This window comes from Lampetra planeri, chromosome 13, assembly GCF_965212315.1.
Source record: "Lampetra planeri chromosome 13, kcLamPlan1.2.h2, whole genome shotgun sequence".
In the NCBI taxonomy this organism is placed as follows: domain Eukaryota; kingdom Metazoa; phylum Chordata; class Hyperoartia; order Petromyzontiformes; family Petromyzontidae; genus Lampetra; species Lampetra planeri.
Window position 1 is genome coordinate 13,942,196 of NC_136119.1, and position 16,837 is coordinate 13,959,032.

General features: G+C 43.7%; 1 protein-coding gene across 1 annotated transcript in view; it reads left to right on the forward strand.

The window, feature by feature from the left end:
* Positions 1-16,399, forward strand: part of LOC144722157 (uncharacterized) — a 32,571-nt gene extending 16,172 nt beyond the window's left edge. The window contains exons 5-22 of the mRNA XM_078600331.1: positions 720-3,541; positions 4,447-4,511; positions 5,460-5,617; positions 6,824-6,957; positions 7,149-7,210; positions 7,318-7,481; positions 7,620-7,741; positions 8,552-8,616; positions 8,783-8,949; positions 9,643-9,764; positions 9,980-10,044; positions 10,156-10,319; positions 11,038-11,162; positions 12,484-12,548; positions 13,230-13,393; positions 14,150-14,280; positions 15,124-15,216; positions 15,717-16,399. Of these exons, the coding sequence (XP_078456457.1) occupies positions 720-3,541; positions 4,447-4,511; positions 5,460-5,617; positions 6,824-6,957; positions 7,149-7,210; positions 7,318-7,481; positions 7,620-7,741; positions 8,552-8,616; positions 8,783-8,949; positions 9,643-9,764; positions 9,980-10,044; positions 10,156-10,319; positions 11,038-11,162; positions 12,484-12,548; positions 13,230-13,393; positions 14,150-14,280; positions 15,124-15,216; positions 15,717-15,755 (4,727 nt within the window). The 3' untranslated portion in view covers positions 15,756-16,399. The remainder of the gene's footprint in view (positions 1-719; positions 3,542-4,446; positions 4,512-5,459; positions 5,618-6,823; positions 6,958-7,148; positions 7,211-7,317; positions 7,482-7,619; positions 7,742-8,551; positions 8,617-8,782; positions 8,950-9,642; positions 9,765-9,979; positions 10,045-10,155; positions 10,320-11,037; positions 11,163-12,483; positions 12,549-13,229; positions 13,394-14,149; positions 14,281-15,123; positions 15,217-15,716) is intronic.
* The last annotated feature ends 438 nt before the right edge of the window (positions 16,400-16,837 follow it).

Below are 16,837 nucleotides of genomic sequence, written 5' to 3' on the forward strand. Positions count from 1 at the left end.
ATCTGCAATATCCACATCTAGTTCTGTAGGTCAGACAATCATTAGCTCTCCAATTTCACCATCACTTACATCTGCAATATCCACATCTAGTTCTGTAGGTCAGACAATCATTAGCTCTCCAATTTCACCATCACCTACATCGGCAATATCCACATCTAGTTCTGTAGGACAGACAATCGTTAACTCACCAATTTCACCATCACTTACATTTGCAATATCCACATCTAGTTCCGTAGGACAGACAATCATTAGCTCGACAATTTCATCATCACCTACATCTGCAATATCCACATCAAGTTCTGTAGGTCAAACAATCATTAGCTCGCCAATTTCACCATCACCTACATCTACAATATCCACATCTAGTTCTGTAGGTCAGACAATCATTAACTCGCCAATTTCACCATCACTTACATCTGCAATATCCACATCAAGTTCTGTAGGTCAGACAATCATTAGCTCTCCAATTTCACCATCACTTACATCTGCAATATCCACATCTAGTTCTGTAGGACAGACAATCATTAGCTCACCAATTTCACCATCACTTACATCTACAATATCGACATCTAGTTCTGCAGGTCAGACAATCATTAGCTCGACAATTTCACAATCACCTACATCTGCAATATCCACATCTAGTTCTGTAGGTCAGACAATCATTAGCTCTCCAATTTCACCATCACCTACATCTGCAATATCCACATCTAGTTCTGTAGGACAGACAATCATTAGTTTGCCAATTTCACCATCACCTACATCTGCAATATCCACATCTAGTTCTGTAGGACAAACAATCATTAGCTCGACAATTTCACCATCACCTACATCTGCAATATCCACATCTAGTTCTGTAGGTCAGACAATCGTTAACTCGCCAATTTCACCATCACTTACATCTGCAATATCTACATCTAGTTCTGTAGGACAGACAATCATTAGTTTGCCAATTTCACCATCACCTACATCTGCAGTATCCACATCTAGTTCCGTAGGACAAACAATCATTAGCTCGACAATTTCACCATCACCTACATCTGAAATATCCACCTCTAGTTCCGTAGGACAGACAGTCATTAGCTCGACAATTTCACCATCACCTACATCTGCAATATCCACATCTAGTTCCGTAGGACAAACAATCATTAGCTCGACAATTTCACCATCACCTACATCTGAAATATCCACCTCTAGTTCCGTAGGACAGACAGTCATTAGCTCGACAATTTCACCTTCACTTACATCTGCAATACCCACATCTAGTTCCATAGCACAGACATCCACTAGCACCGCAAGTTCAACATCAGTAGTGGCAACATCAAATACAACATCAACATCATCAACAGCTGTTTCAACAGCACAGACATCTACTAGCCCAGCAAGTTCAACATCAGTGGTGACATCAAATACAACATCAACATCATCAGCAGCTGTTTCAACAGCACAGACATCTACTAGCCCAGCAAGTTCAACATCAGTAGTGGCAACATCAAATAAAACATCAACACCATCAACATCTGTTTCAACAGCACAGACATCCACTAGCCCAGCAAGTTCAACATCAGTAGTGGCAACATCAAATACAACATCAACAACATCAACATCTGTTTCAACAGCACAGACATCTACTAGCCCAGCAAGTTCAACATCAGTAGTGGCAACATCAAATACAACATCAACATTATCAGCAGCTATTTCAACAGCACAGACATCAACTAGCCCAGCAAGTTCAACATCAGTAGTGGCAACATCAAATACGACATCAACATTATCAGCAACTGTTTCAATAGCACAGACATCTACTAGCCCAGCAAGTTCAACATCAGTAGTGGCAACATCAAATACAACATCAACATTATCAGCAGCTATTTCAACAGCACAGACATCAACTAGCCCAGCAAGTTCAACATCAGTAGTGGCAACATCAAATACGACATCAACATTATCAGCAACTGTTTCAATAGCACAGACATCTACTAGCCCAGCAAGTTCAACATCAGTAGTGGCAACATCAAATACAACATCAACAACATCAACAGCTGTTTCAACAGCACAGACATCCACTAGCCCAGCAAGTTCAACATCAGTAGTGGCAACATCAAATACAACATCAACACCATCGACATCTGTTTCAACAGCACAGACATCCACTAGCCCAGCAAGTTCAACATCAGTAGTGGCAACATCAAATACAACAACATCAACATCTGTTTCAACAGCACAGGCATCCACTATCCCAGCAAGTTCAACATCAGTAGTGGCAACATCAAATACAACATCAACATCATCAACAGCTGTTTCAACAGCACAGACATCCACTAGCCCAGCAAGTTCAACATCAGTGGTGGCAACATCAAATACAACATCAACATCATCAACAGCTGTTTCAACAGCACAGACATCCACTAGCCCAGCAAGTTCAACATCAGTAGTGGCAACATCAAATACAACATCAACAACATCAACATCTGTTTCAACAGCACAGACATCCACTAGCCCAGCAAGTTCAACATCAGTAGTGGCAACATCAAATACAACAACATCAACATCTGTTTCAACAGCACAGGCATCCACTATCCCAGCAAGTTCAACATCAGTAGTGGCAACATCAAATACAACATCAACAACATCAACATCTGTTTCAACAGCACAGACATCAACACCACCATTGACAACATCCACAGCAAGTTATTTAGGTCCGATAATCCTTAGCTCGCCAATTTCACCATCACCTACATCTGCAATATCCACATCTAGTTCTGTAGGACAGACAATCATTAACTCGCCAATTTCACCATCACCTACATCTGCAATATCCACCTCTAGTTCCGTAGGACAGACAATCATTAACTCGCCAATTTCACCATCACCTACATCTGCAATATCCACATCTAGTTCCGTAGGACAGACAATCATTAACCCGACAATTTCACCATTAGCATCAACACCAATTTCACCATCATCTCCGTTGATACTATCTACAGCAAATTCTGTAGAATCATCATCGATTAGTTCTACGTCACGAGTAGAAGTAACACAACCATTGCCTTTCATCTCGTCTACAATCAGCAGCACAGCATCGCATCTTTTGAGCGCTTCGCCGTCTCCTGCAATTCTTTCAACATTTGAGAGCCCAACATTGTCCCCCTCACAACGACAAACCGCATCGCCAGCTTCAAGCGTCATCGGGTCCCTGTCGCCAGCAGCATTCACCAGCACGGGAGGCTTGTCGCCGTCATTCATGCCAACCCATTCAGCCATCAGCAACATATCGGTGTCACAGACAATTTCGCAATCTCTTTCTTCAGCAAGCTCCGTTGTAACGACGACATCCAAACAAATGTCATCGTCTGGAATAATACAACCAACAACTGTCACACAAACGCCTGTCTCTACAGTTACAGTTCAACCACCAATCCCTCCTGTGCCGAATATCAACTACGTCATTGTATTCGCAATTATGAACAGAGACTTCAATGACAAATTCAATGACAAGAATTCTCAAGAGTATCGAGAAATTTCTTTCATCATCATTACTGAGGTAAGAATTACACCATTTGCAAATGCTATAATATGCAGTTTTCCACATGCTTTTTTTATATGAATGGATGTATACATCATAATACGGGTTTTTTGGGTTAGATCGTGTAAATATATAAATGTAAATGTTGTGGCTTTGCTCTTCAACACACCGGTGTGCTGTACTAGTAAGGAATTGGCACGTTCTGTTTACGTGACAACCCTTACTCGGTGGCTGTGTCGTGTGGTGGCGGGTTTAACGACACATTTATATATTTACGCGATCTAACCAAAAAAAACCTATGTAAGGGATGATATTGGTTGCGAAATATTGTGTTAACTTTACAATTTAAATTGCTTTTTGGAGAGTTTCTATTTACGTGCAGTTTTGAATTGTGAATGGGTTACTATGCAAGGGCATAGTGCACAATTTGAGTGGTATCACTTTTCCAGCTGAGAGCTGTTACCAAGATAAAGCGTGTCTGGAACATGACCTTCATGCCTGGGGTAGACTCAATATTCTTTATCCCAATGGATTGGTTAAAGAGTGCCACTTTATAGAAAGCCAACAGTGGGTGTCCTATGGATAGACCGGTCCCTGCCATATGAATATGGGATTTACACTGCTGGAACAGGGTCTCCAGTGGATATGAACACTGCCCGGGTTTCTTGAAATCACTTTGTTGGGACATCACGAGTTGAGTTGGCCAACGACGTCTCATTAAAGCGCGTGTCAGCAAAGCAGTTAAACACTCTACCCACATTCGTAAAGAGTGAAATATTTACGATTTTAATATTGTTTATAATTATTTCATGATGTATTATTCTTCACGCTTTTAACATTGAATTAAGCATACAGCGTCAACTTAAAGCAAGTGTTGCGTGGTATGTGCTCACACACTGTAATAATGCTCTTGTTTTTTTTAGCTTGATCAAATATTTAGGGCCAAGTATGGTGCGAGGTTTCTGAAGACCAATGTGAAACAAATGAGGTACACTTTTCATTTTCCAATTTCCCTAAATGTGATGGAAGTGTCAACATGTTGACAGAGCAGTGGTGTAGCCGGAGAGCGTGCAGGAGGCGCAATTGTAGCACACAGAGGGATGTTTGGCAAGGAGAGGGCCCGTGGCAACCACGCTGCGCCACTTTCATCAATCATGAACATCTAAGCACTGTATTTTCAAAATTTTGACTTAAAACTTTGGTGACTGCAGCAATTCATATTCTTGCTTCTTTCAGTAAAGGCACGTAGATAGAAAAATAAGAATAAAAATAAAGTGAATAAAAATAATAATAATAAACACAAATATAGACTGTAGCTTGGTTCTTAATCGGAGTGTACTGGCCGTTTATAATGTAGACTGGAGCCTGGGTTTTAAGCTAGTGAGCGTATTGGCAGTCTATAATGTAGACTGCAGCAATGGTTATTAAACTGAGTGCTACGGCATTCTATAATGCACATTATGTATAATGTACATTATAGAATGCCATAACGCTCACTCAGTTTATAATGTCTGTAATGTACAACATAGACTGCCGTAGCGCTCACTCAGTTTATAATGTCTGTAATGTACATCATAGACTGCCGTAGCACTCACTCAGTTTATAATGTCTCTAATGTATATCATAGACTCACTCAAGAGGCCTCGGTCATGGTAGACTCGTGAGCGCCATCAAAGAATGGATTCCCACCGTGGCCCGGCCAAAACTATCCAAAAATGTCGGAAATCGTAGATCCACTGTGGCCTTTAAAGGGAAATTATATAAGAGGCTATGGGCCCTTTTACTAGAACACAGAGCATGGCAAAAGCTCGAAAATGTTTCAACACGAAGCGCACCCCAGAATAATCGCACTTGTTCCACAAGTAGTGCCTGTGGGAGCTGACGTGTAAGATAAATCGTATTCTCTCGTGTTCTCTCTTGTTCTGTCTTCGTGCAGAAAAGGGTCCATCATGGTGGATGCCGAAGCGGAGTTTGTGAAGGAGAATGCTCCACCAGGACAGGAGGTTTTCGAAACGTTATTTTCAAAGCTAGATCCGAACACCACCATTCCACACTCCGATTTGCGCCTGTCGCCCACCTCGATAAATGTTGATGGTAAATATTCATTCAGTTGTATTTGACATTCTGCACAGTAATGGATGGTAAACTATCTTTGCTGCCGTGTACGATGGATCTCAAAAAGGGTGTTCACACAATTGCATTGTGTACCAGTTTCAGACTGTAGTCTTAATGCATTACAAGTTCATAAAACTTACATCCGTACAGCTTGTGAGCACAATCTATTCTCCCTCTAGAAACTGTGTAAGCTATTACTTATCTTATCTCCAAATCCACACGAGATTTAAGACAATAAAGCCTCATAACGTTAGGAGAGCTCTTACAGGAGTGGTCGTGAACACTCGTAAGTAAATTTTCAAAGTAAAAGTGAACCGTTAACTGATATAATTACACAATTGTGGACACAATGTAACATAATTATATTAACGTATACGATCACAGCCGAACCTGCTGAAATGCACAAAACGGGGACATCATGGGTGACCCACCCCTACTGGACATCTGTTAAACAAAAAGAGCTTCATAGCTCATCGGATTCCTCCATTCTCGTTCTGACTTCACTGCAGTCGCGTTGGATCCGAGTCGTGTATCTGGACGTTGATTGGCTGGGGTGGGCATCGAGAACGATGACGTAGTCCCTAGCAACGGGGGGGCATCGAGAACAATGACGTAGTCCCTAGCAACGGGGGGGCATCGAGAACATTGACGTATTTTCCTTAGCAACGGGGGAGGCATCGACAACGATGACGTAGTCCCTAGAAACGGGGGTATCGAGAACGATGATGTAGTCCCTAGCAACGGGGGGATAGAGAACGATGACGTAGTCCCTAGCAACGGCTGCTGCCAGGCCCAGAGTGGTGCAATCGCACTCAGGGTGCCAGGGGCATCTCCGGATCTCCTCTAACTTGTGACGGTTTTTGATTAATCTCTTTGAACATTTCCGATCTTACTACAATCGCTGGCAGACTTGTTTTTTGTGCAATTGTAGTAAGGTCCGAAATGCTTGTAAGGAAAACAAATCGATCAAATTGATAAATTGACAAATAAAATGTTGCCCATATCGTTGTGTCCTGAGGCCCCATTACTGTAATGTTGTTTTGTGCGTAAATTAAATCCATTCCATAACAAGACAAAACGTGTAATGTCATCGCTGTCTGTGAATATGAAACATGTTGTACTGCACGTGTGATGTGCTACAATATGGTGCTGTACTTACGCATTCTATCGCCTTTCTCGTTTCAGTTTACAATATAACAGATTTGCCACCGCAGTATATGAATTTCAATTTCGTGACGCTGAACAAGAAGTACAGCGCCAACCTCAGCGACACCAACTCTTCTAGTTACATCGCCCTGAACGGCGCCTACACCAGCGAGGTATGAACGCCAACTCGCTGAGCTCAGGCAAACGTTTTTGATTTGCTTTGCTTTCATGTTACAATCTTGATTTGAGGTTTTCGTCACACACGCATGTGGGTTATTCTCCATGCGGGCCCAGTGCACGCTGTTCCTTGAACGCCACACTCCTGAACTGACGTGCTCCAATGAACGTTGTTTTTGTCTTGCAGCTGACGAAGATTTTAAGCCAAAAATATCCAAATACTTTTGTGGGAATCACGAACACCTTCAGGTAATTATGTCAATAATTATATTCGATATACCTTGGCTTACATCCACGAATCTACGACGCAAACATCCCCGTGGTGTCATTGTAACGTCTACCCTGTTGCGTTCCAGGAATGAGAATGGGATGGTGGCCGTGCAGTCGAATGCCTCCTTCTACACCGTCACCTCCGTCGTTCCATCCGACGTTTTTGAACTCATAAAGAATGACTTAGATACATCCTCTACACTGAAGAACACGGATATTATTGTAAACTCAACATCGATCACAATAGACGGTAAGCATCGCAACCGACACGGAGTAGAAACGCGCACCCTCTATGTATTATAAGTGTGTAAACGTTCATGGAATATGTGTGTGTGTGTGTGTAAACATTGTCTACGGATGATAACCGTACCATATCTAACTTTTTTAGGGACAAGACCGTACAAACCCGTGGCGATCTCATTTGAGGTCATCAACAAAGGTTTTACGGATTCACTGCAGAACAGAACCAGCAAGGACTACGCTGACCTGAACGCGCTCGTTTCCGCAGAGGTCGGTCGCTTTCTCTGGCTTGTGCCGCACGTGCCGTGTGACCACGAGATTGAGAAAACGGATTTTGTGTGTAGAATTTTGATGCGTCTGCGTGCGTGTTGCAGATATGTGTGTGTGAGCGTAGATGCGCTCTTACGAATACGTGTGGTACATCGCAATAGGAAATGCATGTTCAGAGACAACGCTCCCCCGTATAGCCTTGATAACAGACTTCTGGGACAAGTGTGCGTAGCGGGCGTGGTGCTGGGCACCCACCACCCACCTCGTGTGCATTGCCAGGCCTTCATAGGTGCTACTCGCTAATGTGCACGTTGACACGCATCATATAGAAGCTACCTGAGCTCATGGGCGACTTTCATGATTGTGATGACATTGTCAAGCTGCGTCGTCCTGCCAATTCTCCGTATTGTTGTCAGCAACGAGTGCACGACCATACATTTTCGAGAAATGAATCAGACCCAGCTATGTAATTACACATACAACGCGACGACCATGACCCCCAATCAATTTGAGCTAACTGTTTAAGCCAATGTTTGAACTTCTCTGTTGTTGGGAGAGAGAACTGGGAGTGCCCCTGCTATTACATTTCCAGCTGTCAACATTCAGGAGGCCCACGTGCTTTAGGATTCCTCGAGGGAATAGGAGACACACCACAAGCACTATGTGCATGTATACACACGTATACACACGTCAAATGTTTACGTGCCCACATACAACACAAATGACATTTTTTCGCTGATAAGTGACCAATTGTTTAAATTTGTCATTAAAATGTATTCCCCACCCCCCCCCCCCCCTATTAAATTACAGATTAGGAAAGTCCTCCTGACGAAGTACAACAGCTCCGATCTCCTGTTTGTCAGCACCTCCTTCACGTGAGCATTGCAACTTCCCGTCACTGTGCAACTTCGCGTTACATTTACACGAAACGTGGCCAAGTGTGAGCTGCGAAAGCGCGTTCTCTCAGCATTTGAGAAACTGTCCCAGCATAAACGCGTATACGTTATATCACGAGCAACACGAACTGCAATGTATTTTCAGGAATGAAAACGGCCGCTTGAAAGTGAACACTGATGCCATCTTCAAGGAAAACTCAGCGATCGTTGCGTCCGATGTCATGGCGCTCCTGTTCCAGGACACTAATGTCGCGACCTTGAAGCTGGGCGCCACTGAGCTGGTAGTGGATGAACAGACCTACCAGGTGGATGGTAAGCAGAAATGTCGCAATATATCACTCCGCTGTATTCTTATCTAAACGTAATTTATATAGCGCCTGAACCAAGGCGCTTTACAGAGAATTAACACCAATACGACGACGTCTGCGTGAATGTAACGGTTGAGATGAGGTGAATGAAATAGATGGGAGGAAGCAATGGGGGGGGGGGGGGAATCTGTGATGCGTGAATTCGGTGAAAGCGAAATCGGTGACGGTTAATGATGATGAATGTATTGAATGAATGGGGAATGAGTGACAGCCAAATAATGAGACTATGACGAGGTGGTGGTTATGACATTAAGTGGTCGTGGAGTGAACGAGGGGTAACAATAAGTGAGTTGTGAGCGGACACTAGTGAGCAAAGGTGGCGGTGTGATGTGGAGGGAAAGTTTGTTCCAGTGAAGGGGGCGAGAAGAGAAAACGAGCGAAAGCGTGACACGAGGCCTTATCCTTCTCAGTTTTGATCATCTAATTTACATATCACTCCACACTGCTAGACAAGCTCTTGCAATTCTTAAGAATTGCGACAGTATCTTTGTAGCCTTCAGATATTCCAGTCTGTGGCATGCAGTAGTCTGTCCGTAGAATAGTTTTTAGAATAAAAATAGCAGTTTTTTTATTTTAAGCGTTGGAACGTGTAAACTTGGAGTATGGATAATACAAATTGCATTCTGTTTGACTTTAGGTACCAAGCCTTACACAACCAAAGAGATATCATTTGATATCACCAACAAAGACTTCACATCCAGCTTGAAGGACAAAACCAGCAAGGATTATACCGACCTCAACGGCGTCGTTTCCAAAGAGGTCAGTACGTCTTCCGCAATGCAAGCAGTGAACAGGACACGTGTGGCCACTGCGTTGGTGTGCATATGCATGAATGTTGAACTTGTTTCGCACCCTACGTAGCCAACCATGCAAATCGTAAGTGCGGTTCTGTATTGGAGTGTTCCCAGCATTCTCCTGTCCGTGAACATTTGTGGGTAACTTGTTGACGAGTGTGTTGTTCTTCTCGTTCACAGATTACAAGAATTCTTGCCCAACAGTACAAAAACTCCAATCTGCAATTTGTCAGCGTCTCCTTCACGTAAGCATTGCCTCATCGCTTGACAAGCACATTACAGTTCTGAAAAATGTCTTGTTCTATCATCGTGAGCAATAGCTACAATGTTACTAATTATGTAAACTGTATTTCCAGGAATGAAAGTGGCCACGTGAAGGTCAATGCCAATGTAATCTCAAAAGACAATGTCAACATTAAAGATAATGATATCTTGACGCTTTTGGTCAAGGACATTAACGCCTCCATGTTACTCGGCTCCACTGGCTTGGTCGTGGATGAACGGACCGTCGCTGTGGCCGGTAAGCGGAGGTTGTCGCAACGCTTCCATTCGCAAAAAAAATCACTCCGCTCTCGGAGACATCCTTCTTGAATGGTGGCTATTGAAAGCTCTTCTTTTTCCCCAAAACATCATACCAAGATTCTCAAAACAAAGCATTAATTTCTTCAACGTGAAATAACTTTGTAGCCTTGAGTTGCGGGTGAAAATGTCGTATTCCTGTTAATCGGTGATGACACATTGCCTGGGGTCGCTAATAAAGGGGCAGGCTCTGCAGAGGAAACAGTTTCCTAGCTCGACACGTCGAAGGCGGCTTCTGCTTGGCTTCGCGAGCGCACTGCACTGACACTGCCTGGGATATTTTGTTCAACCCATGATAGCTTTGCCTCAGCCTTACCGAGACCACCAGCTTAAAGGAACTGAATGTGGAGCCACTTTATCATCTAGACCATCAAGTCAATGACTTGAGCAAATGTGGCCCCTCCCAACAGGCACCATGATGTTTAGCTCCGCCATTTCACTCCTGAGAAAGTGTGCTCTTTTATCGGTCTTTGTTTCTGACTTCTATAGTAAAATTCAAAGCTTATAATTCAGTATGTCGTAGTAATTGGCACATTGCACATTTCCAAAGCTTTGTTTGATGTAAATTCAGAAAGAGCCTGCTTATGTCACAGTTTAAATAGTTTAAACAAAGTATTTACGTGTTATCTAATGATATCTCTGTCATTTCACTTCTGCAGGTGTCCACGCTATCTTTCAGGAAATGAACGTAACCATGAGAATAATCAACTTCGACTACAGTGATGAGCTCCTCGACGTTCAAAGTTTATATTATAAATCTCTATCAAGAAAAATAATTGATGGGGTAAGCAGATATGTCTCGGTGTGGTGCTTGTGATCAATGATTTGTGGTTTTGTACGCCAGCTAAAATAAGAAGTATTTTTTAAGTTAGATAACATTTTTAAATGTAATGCAGCTTTGCAAGTTTAGTGTAAAAGTTAGACTGCATAGTTTAGTTGGCTCCTTCATTGGGCCACCACTGCCTTGATCCTGGTGAAGAATGTTGGGGGCCGTGTAGGCCTGGTAATAAGCTCTACGGGAGGAGGGGTTTCTCCCATAACCGGTAACCCCAAAGTAGAAACCAGTAAAACACATGTTGCCGGTTTGTCGCACATCCATTGATGCGCAACAATAAAAAATGCACAACCACGAGTGCTTGCGTGTTATGTTTGTCATCCGATATGCGGTGTATTGGCTCGCACACTTTGGCTTGCAGACCAGGGGTAGTAGTTTCAACTCAAGTCTCCTGACGAGGCATTTGAAACAATGGGGCAGGTTAAACGCCCCCGCCGCTCTCCATCAAGCAGGACAATAATGGGCACTCCACAGTTAGTCCATTGGCATGTTTGGCGTGGTGGGGTCATTTGTGGGTACGCGCACCTCTTCCAACAAGTTTGGCCAGCGTTGAACAATAGAACAGATATCACGATAGGGCTGCTTCGAGTGGAGGCCCTTCTGCCAGGAAGCCAGCAATTACAGGGCTGCACATTTTCCTTAACTGAGCAAGGCACGCACCACGTTGACACTCAAGTTGGTTGTCATGGGGGCAGGCGCCGTAAGATGGCTGCCGCTGACCAATCAGAGTTGCGCGCGCCGTGCCATTTTTTTCGTCTGCACGTGCCAATTGGTGCATTCATAAGGCATCACATTTCACAGGAAATGGTTTACGGTTCCTACATCTTGAAACCAACCATCGGTTACTGTCATTTAACAACTGAACCCATAGCAGACAAATAGAGGCGAGACAAAATGTGCTTTCCTGGCCGTCCCACACTGACCAGTGGCGTGAATAATAGTCACATGACAACCCCCAATGCTGGTGACAGCAGAGCGCGGCTGATAATGATGATGACGATGAATATAGTCGGTCACCTTATATTTACTTTACAAATACATTTCACGATTTACTCTGCACCAATATGTGCTCGTGATTGAGATAAAATTTTGCTTCAAATCTGAATTAAAACATTTAAAACTCATTTACAAATTCTAAATTTACCCATTCACAAAATAGACAACTCTATCGGAGTAAGTTCTTATCTGGTTAAATAAAGTATGGTCAATATGTCTTTGTGTGAATGATATAACATATCATCCTTTTCATGTCTTTCTTTTTACCATTCAGCTTGGAAAAATTGTTTCAGGTCAATATGCTGACACTTTTCGAAGGGTCTCCGTTGCAAAATATTCGTGAGTATTTTAGTATTTTTCCTGTTTAAACATCATTGCGAGTATTGTTAATAAAAATGTGCCATGCGCTGCTTTATCTGCGGGAAACAATGTACGATTCATTGATGCGTAGATTCAAATCTATTTTAAAGCTCAAAATTCTATTGCATCGTGCGGCCATGGGACGATGCATGAAAATGAAATACTGCCGTACTTTTGGAAAAAAAAAGTGCAAGCAAGACAGAACACACGAGATAGACAATACTGATGCGGCAATATTAATGGGAGAAAAAAATAATCGATTCTCAAATCAAAGTCATAACCTTGAACTATGATGGTAGTATGCATCTCACGGGGGGTGAATCGTCGCATGTCTACTGGGCAGAGAATCTACAATTCCCCCGGCGAATTATGGGAAAACATTCCGTGAAATGGCTTCTGGAAAGGAGTTGGCCACACTTGAGGATGTTTCCTCCTGATCCGTGACTGCTGCTGCCGCATCGTGACGTGGAGAGCAAATACACTTTGACTTCACTCATCGACACTTCACAACTCAGTTAATGATACATGGGTCACGATCTGTAGAAACGTGTCTAAATTCTGATCGCGACAGTTTATTTGTCTGTTTTAAAATATCACGTGAAGTAAATGCGAAAATGTTTCACGTGTGCAAATATAATTGTTGTTAATCTTTTATTTTAGGAAAGGATCGGTGATTGCCAAGTCAACCGTCCAGTTTTTGATGACGGCGCCCACAGATATAGATTTGCTGACATCTGTCCTGAACAACGTGGACTCCAGCAGCTTTCTGAAAGACACAAACCTGCAACTAGATCGCCAGTCCATCATCGTTAATGGCACACAAGGTTGTTTTCCATTCACTTGATTATTGTTGTTGTTCTTTTAGGTAAAGTGTGTACTCTCCACTGCCAGTTCTGCATATGCTGTACACATTTATGAAACGGCTCATGGGTCTATTGCATGGCTATGCAGTTGTGATGTGTTAAGAGAGGTCTCAGTCTCACAGCAGACCTCGATCAGATGCGCGATTAAAATAATTTAAATTTCACTGTGCACACGTTTTGTATCACCAATAAAATGCAACGTTCCCTTTGATGGTGTTAAAAACGGGTAAACGGAGTATTGCCCTTTACTGCAGAGTTCACTGTTTTGAAATGTTTAATATAAATGAACAGCATGTGATGTGCGAGGGGGAATGGTATGGAAGCTGTTCGCTTGCTGCGATAACATCCCAGCTTAGCTTGGGTCTTCTCAAACGAGTACCTAGTGCGGTATATGTCAGCATTGACAACGGATACAAATACAGTGAGGCATACATGGTGCTGTCCACACCACCACCTCATAGGCAATACCAGTCCTAGTCGGTGCTTGCTAATAGCACTTCAAGCATTGTGTAAACACTCGTTTATCGGCTGATAACACCTTCATATATTTTTTGGTGCCTTTTGCTATTCATTTGTTGTGGTTCCTCCTCCTCCTCATGTCTCCGAGTCGTTCTCTCTCTTTTCGAGAGCGAGCGAATACTGTGCGATAGTGGCGGCGGGTTACAAGTTGACGCGATAAGACTAACTGTGGATTGTGTGTGTGTGTGTGTGAGACAGTGCCAAGCTCATCATCTTCAGCTGTATGCAACCCTTCCTTCATGCGCTGCCAGTCGGTGCCTCCCTACGGCATCGCAATCATCGTCATGGGCATCCTGCTATTGCCCCTGATCGCCATCCTTGCTGTGCTGGTGCGTCTCACTCACTATCACGACATGCTTGCAACGTCACCATTGTGTTCGGGGGATTGTCACTTATTTGATGCCACTTGAGTACTCGGTCTTGCTGCGAGGCAATCCAAATGTTGGTGAATAGTTTCAGTCAGTGGAGAGAGTCGCATCAAACGTGGCGATAGTGCTGAGAGGTGACACCACAAACTATTGTGGAGTCGCTTCAAAATACATTTTGCATCCAATACTTCTCTGTAGAGAGTGTTTTTTTTATGTCAGGAATCTATTGTATAGAATTGAATAACAAAAAATATCGTAATGACATTTTGATGCGGGCAATGATTGTTGGGCGAAGACCATCAATATGCTGCACTGAGGACCTGGTTTAATCAATGGCGGATGAAACCCGGACTCAAACTTAGGTTCTGAACAGTGTCGGCTAAGTGCTCTGACCCAGCCACTCATCCACCTTCCAATGCCTGCGTCCGAACTACATGACACATCACTTTACTGGTGCACGTCAAGTAATCACAATGCGATCATTAGTGATATTTGTCCATGGCATGAACCTATCCATTTCATGATCTCCAACATCTAGGCAGGCCCATCATATTGTGTCCATCATGCACGGCGCAGTTGTACCCAGGTCACTTTGTAAATGAGACTAACCTGGTCTCTTGAGTTCTCACCTGGTTAAACACATACTACACTTGAATTAAACTTGTCACACCCACTACCATGTGTAAATCACAACATTATGTGTGGCTATGGTGATAGATGACCACCAACGCTAAAATCAATGTGAGAGTTGAATTACAAAGAAACGTCTCTGGAATTTAACATTTTCTGTTTGTTTATTTGCAGTGGAAGAAGGGAGTTCTACATTGTCCAAGACTTGGAAAATCGAACATTTACAAGATATCCTCGAATAAATTTGACAGACTGCCATCTTACCAGGTACGCAGTAACGACACATTGGAAGTTATTTTATTACAGAAAATACATTTTTACTGTGGCAGCCACATTCAAGAAACCCATGTTGGCTTTCAGTAGAAAACATCGATCTGCAAAGCCCCGTACGTTGATGTAGTAATTTTTTTTATGATAGCGATTAGACGTACCCTTGTTACTGTACTGCAATAGGTAAGTCCGCAGCAATTTGTAAGATTTTTATAAATAAAATTGTTGAAGTTTTATTTTTGACCACACGGCATTTGTGTATAAAGACCACTGTCGCAATGTTTCAGCCATCTCAAACCAGGCGTTTTCATTCCCCTCCCAGCAGAAATGTAATTGTTTTCACGTAAATACTGCAAATAAAAGCAAGCAAATAATATAACGTACATGTTTTGACTTCCCCTTGGAGTTATCTGATTAACCCTGCCAGCACACGTGTTAAACCCATCTTCATTTCGGACAAAGTCACTGTGTAACACCTATTTTATTTTATTTCCCAGATACCGTCATACAAACCCACTTCATTCTACGGGGCTTGACAAGTTACCAAGCTGGAGTGTCTTTGCACAGAATCATAACAATGAATTTCAAATACGACGGGGCATACACAACCACGTATAATCACATACATTGCCACGCATACACACACACTGTAACGCACACACACACACTGCCATGCACACACACACACACTGCCACGCACACACACACACACTGCCACACACTGCTACACACACACACTGCCACGCACACACACTGCCACACACACACACTGCCACACACACACACTGTAACGCACACACACACACTGCCACACACACACTGCCATGCACACACACACACTGCCACACACACACTGCCACGCACACACTGCCACGCACACACACACACTGCCACACACACTGCCATGCACACACACACTGCCACACACACACACACTGCCATGCACACGCACACACACACACTGCCACACACACACTGCCACGCACACACACACACACTGCCACACACTGCTACACACACACACTGCCACGCACACACACTGCCACACACACACACTGCCACACACACACACTGTAACGCACACACACACACTGCCACACACACACTGCCATGCACACACACACACTGCCACACACACACTGCCACGCACACACTGCCACGCACACACACACACTGCCACACACACTGCCACACACACTGCCATGCACACACACACTGCCACACACACACACACTGCCATGCACACGCACACACACACACACTGCCACACACACACTGCCACGCACACACACACTGCCAGACACACTGCCATGCACACGCACACGCACACACACACACTGCCACACACACACACTGCCACACACACTGCCACACACACACTGCCACACACTGCCACGCACACACTGCCACACACACACACACTGTAACGCACGGGCACACGCCGCAACAGCAACAATCGCCGTTCGCCACTGTGACATCACCACGCTGATTGTGCCAGGCTAGGTGCATCTTGAGACCACGTGAAGTGTGGAAGGCTCGCTGCTGGCAGGAGGTCACGGTACAGACCCAGGTGTTACGGGATGACTGACCGTGATGACTGGCAGATACACAGCCTGTG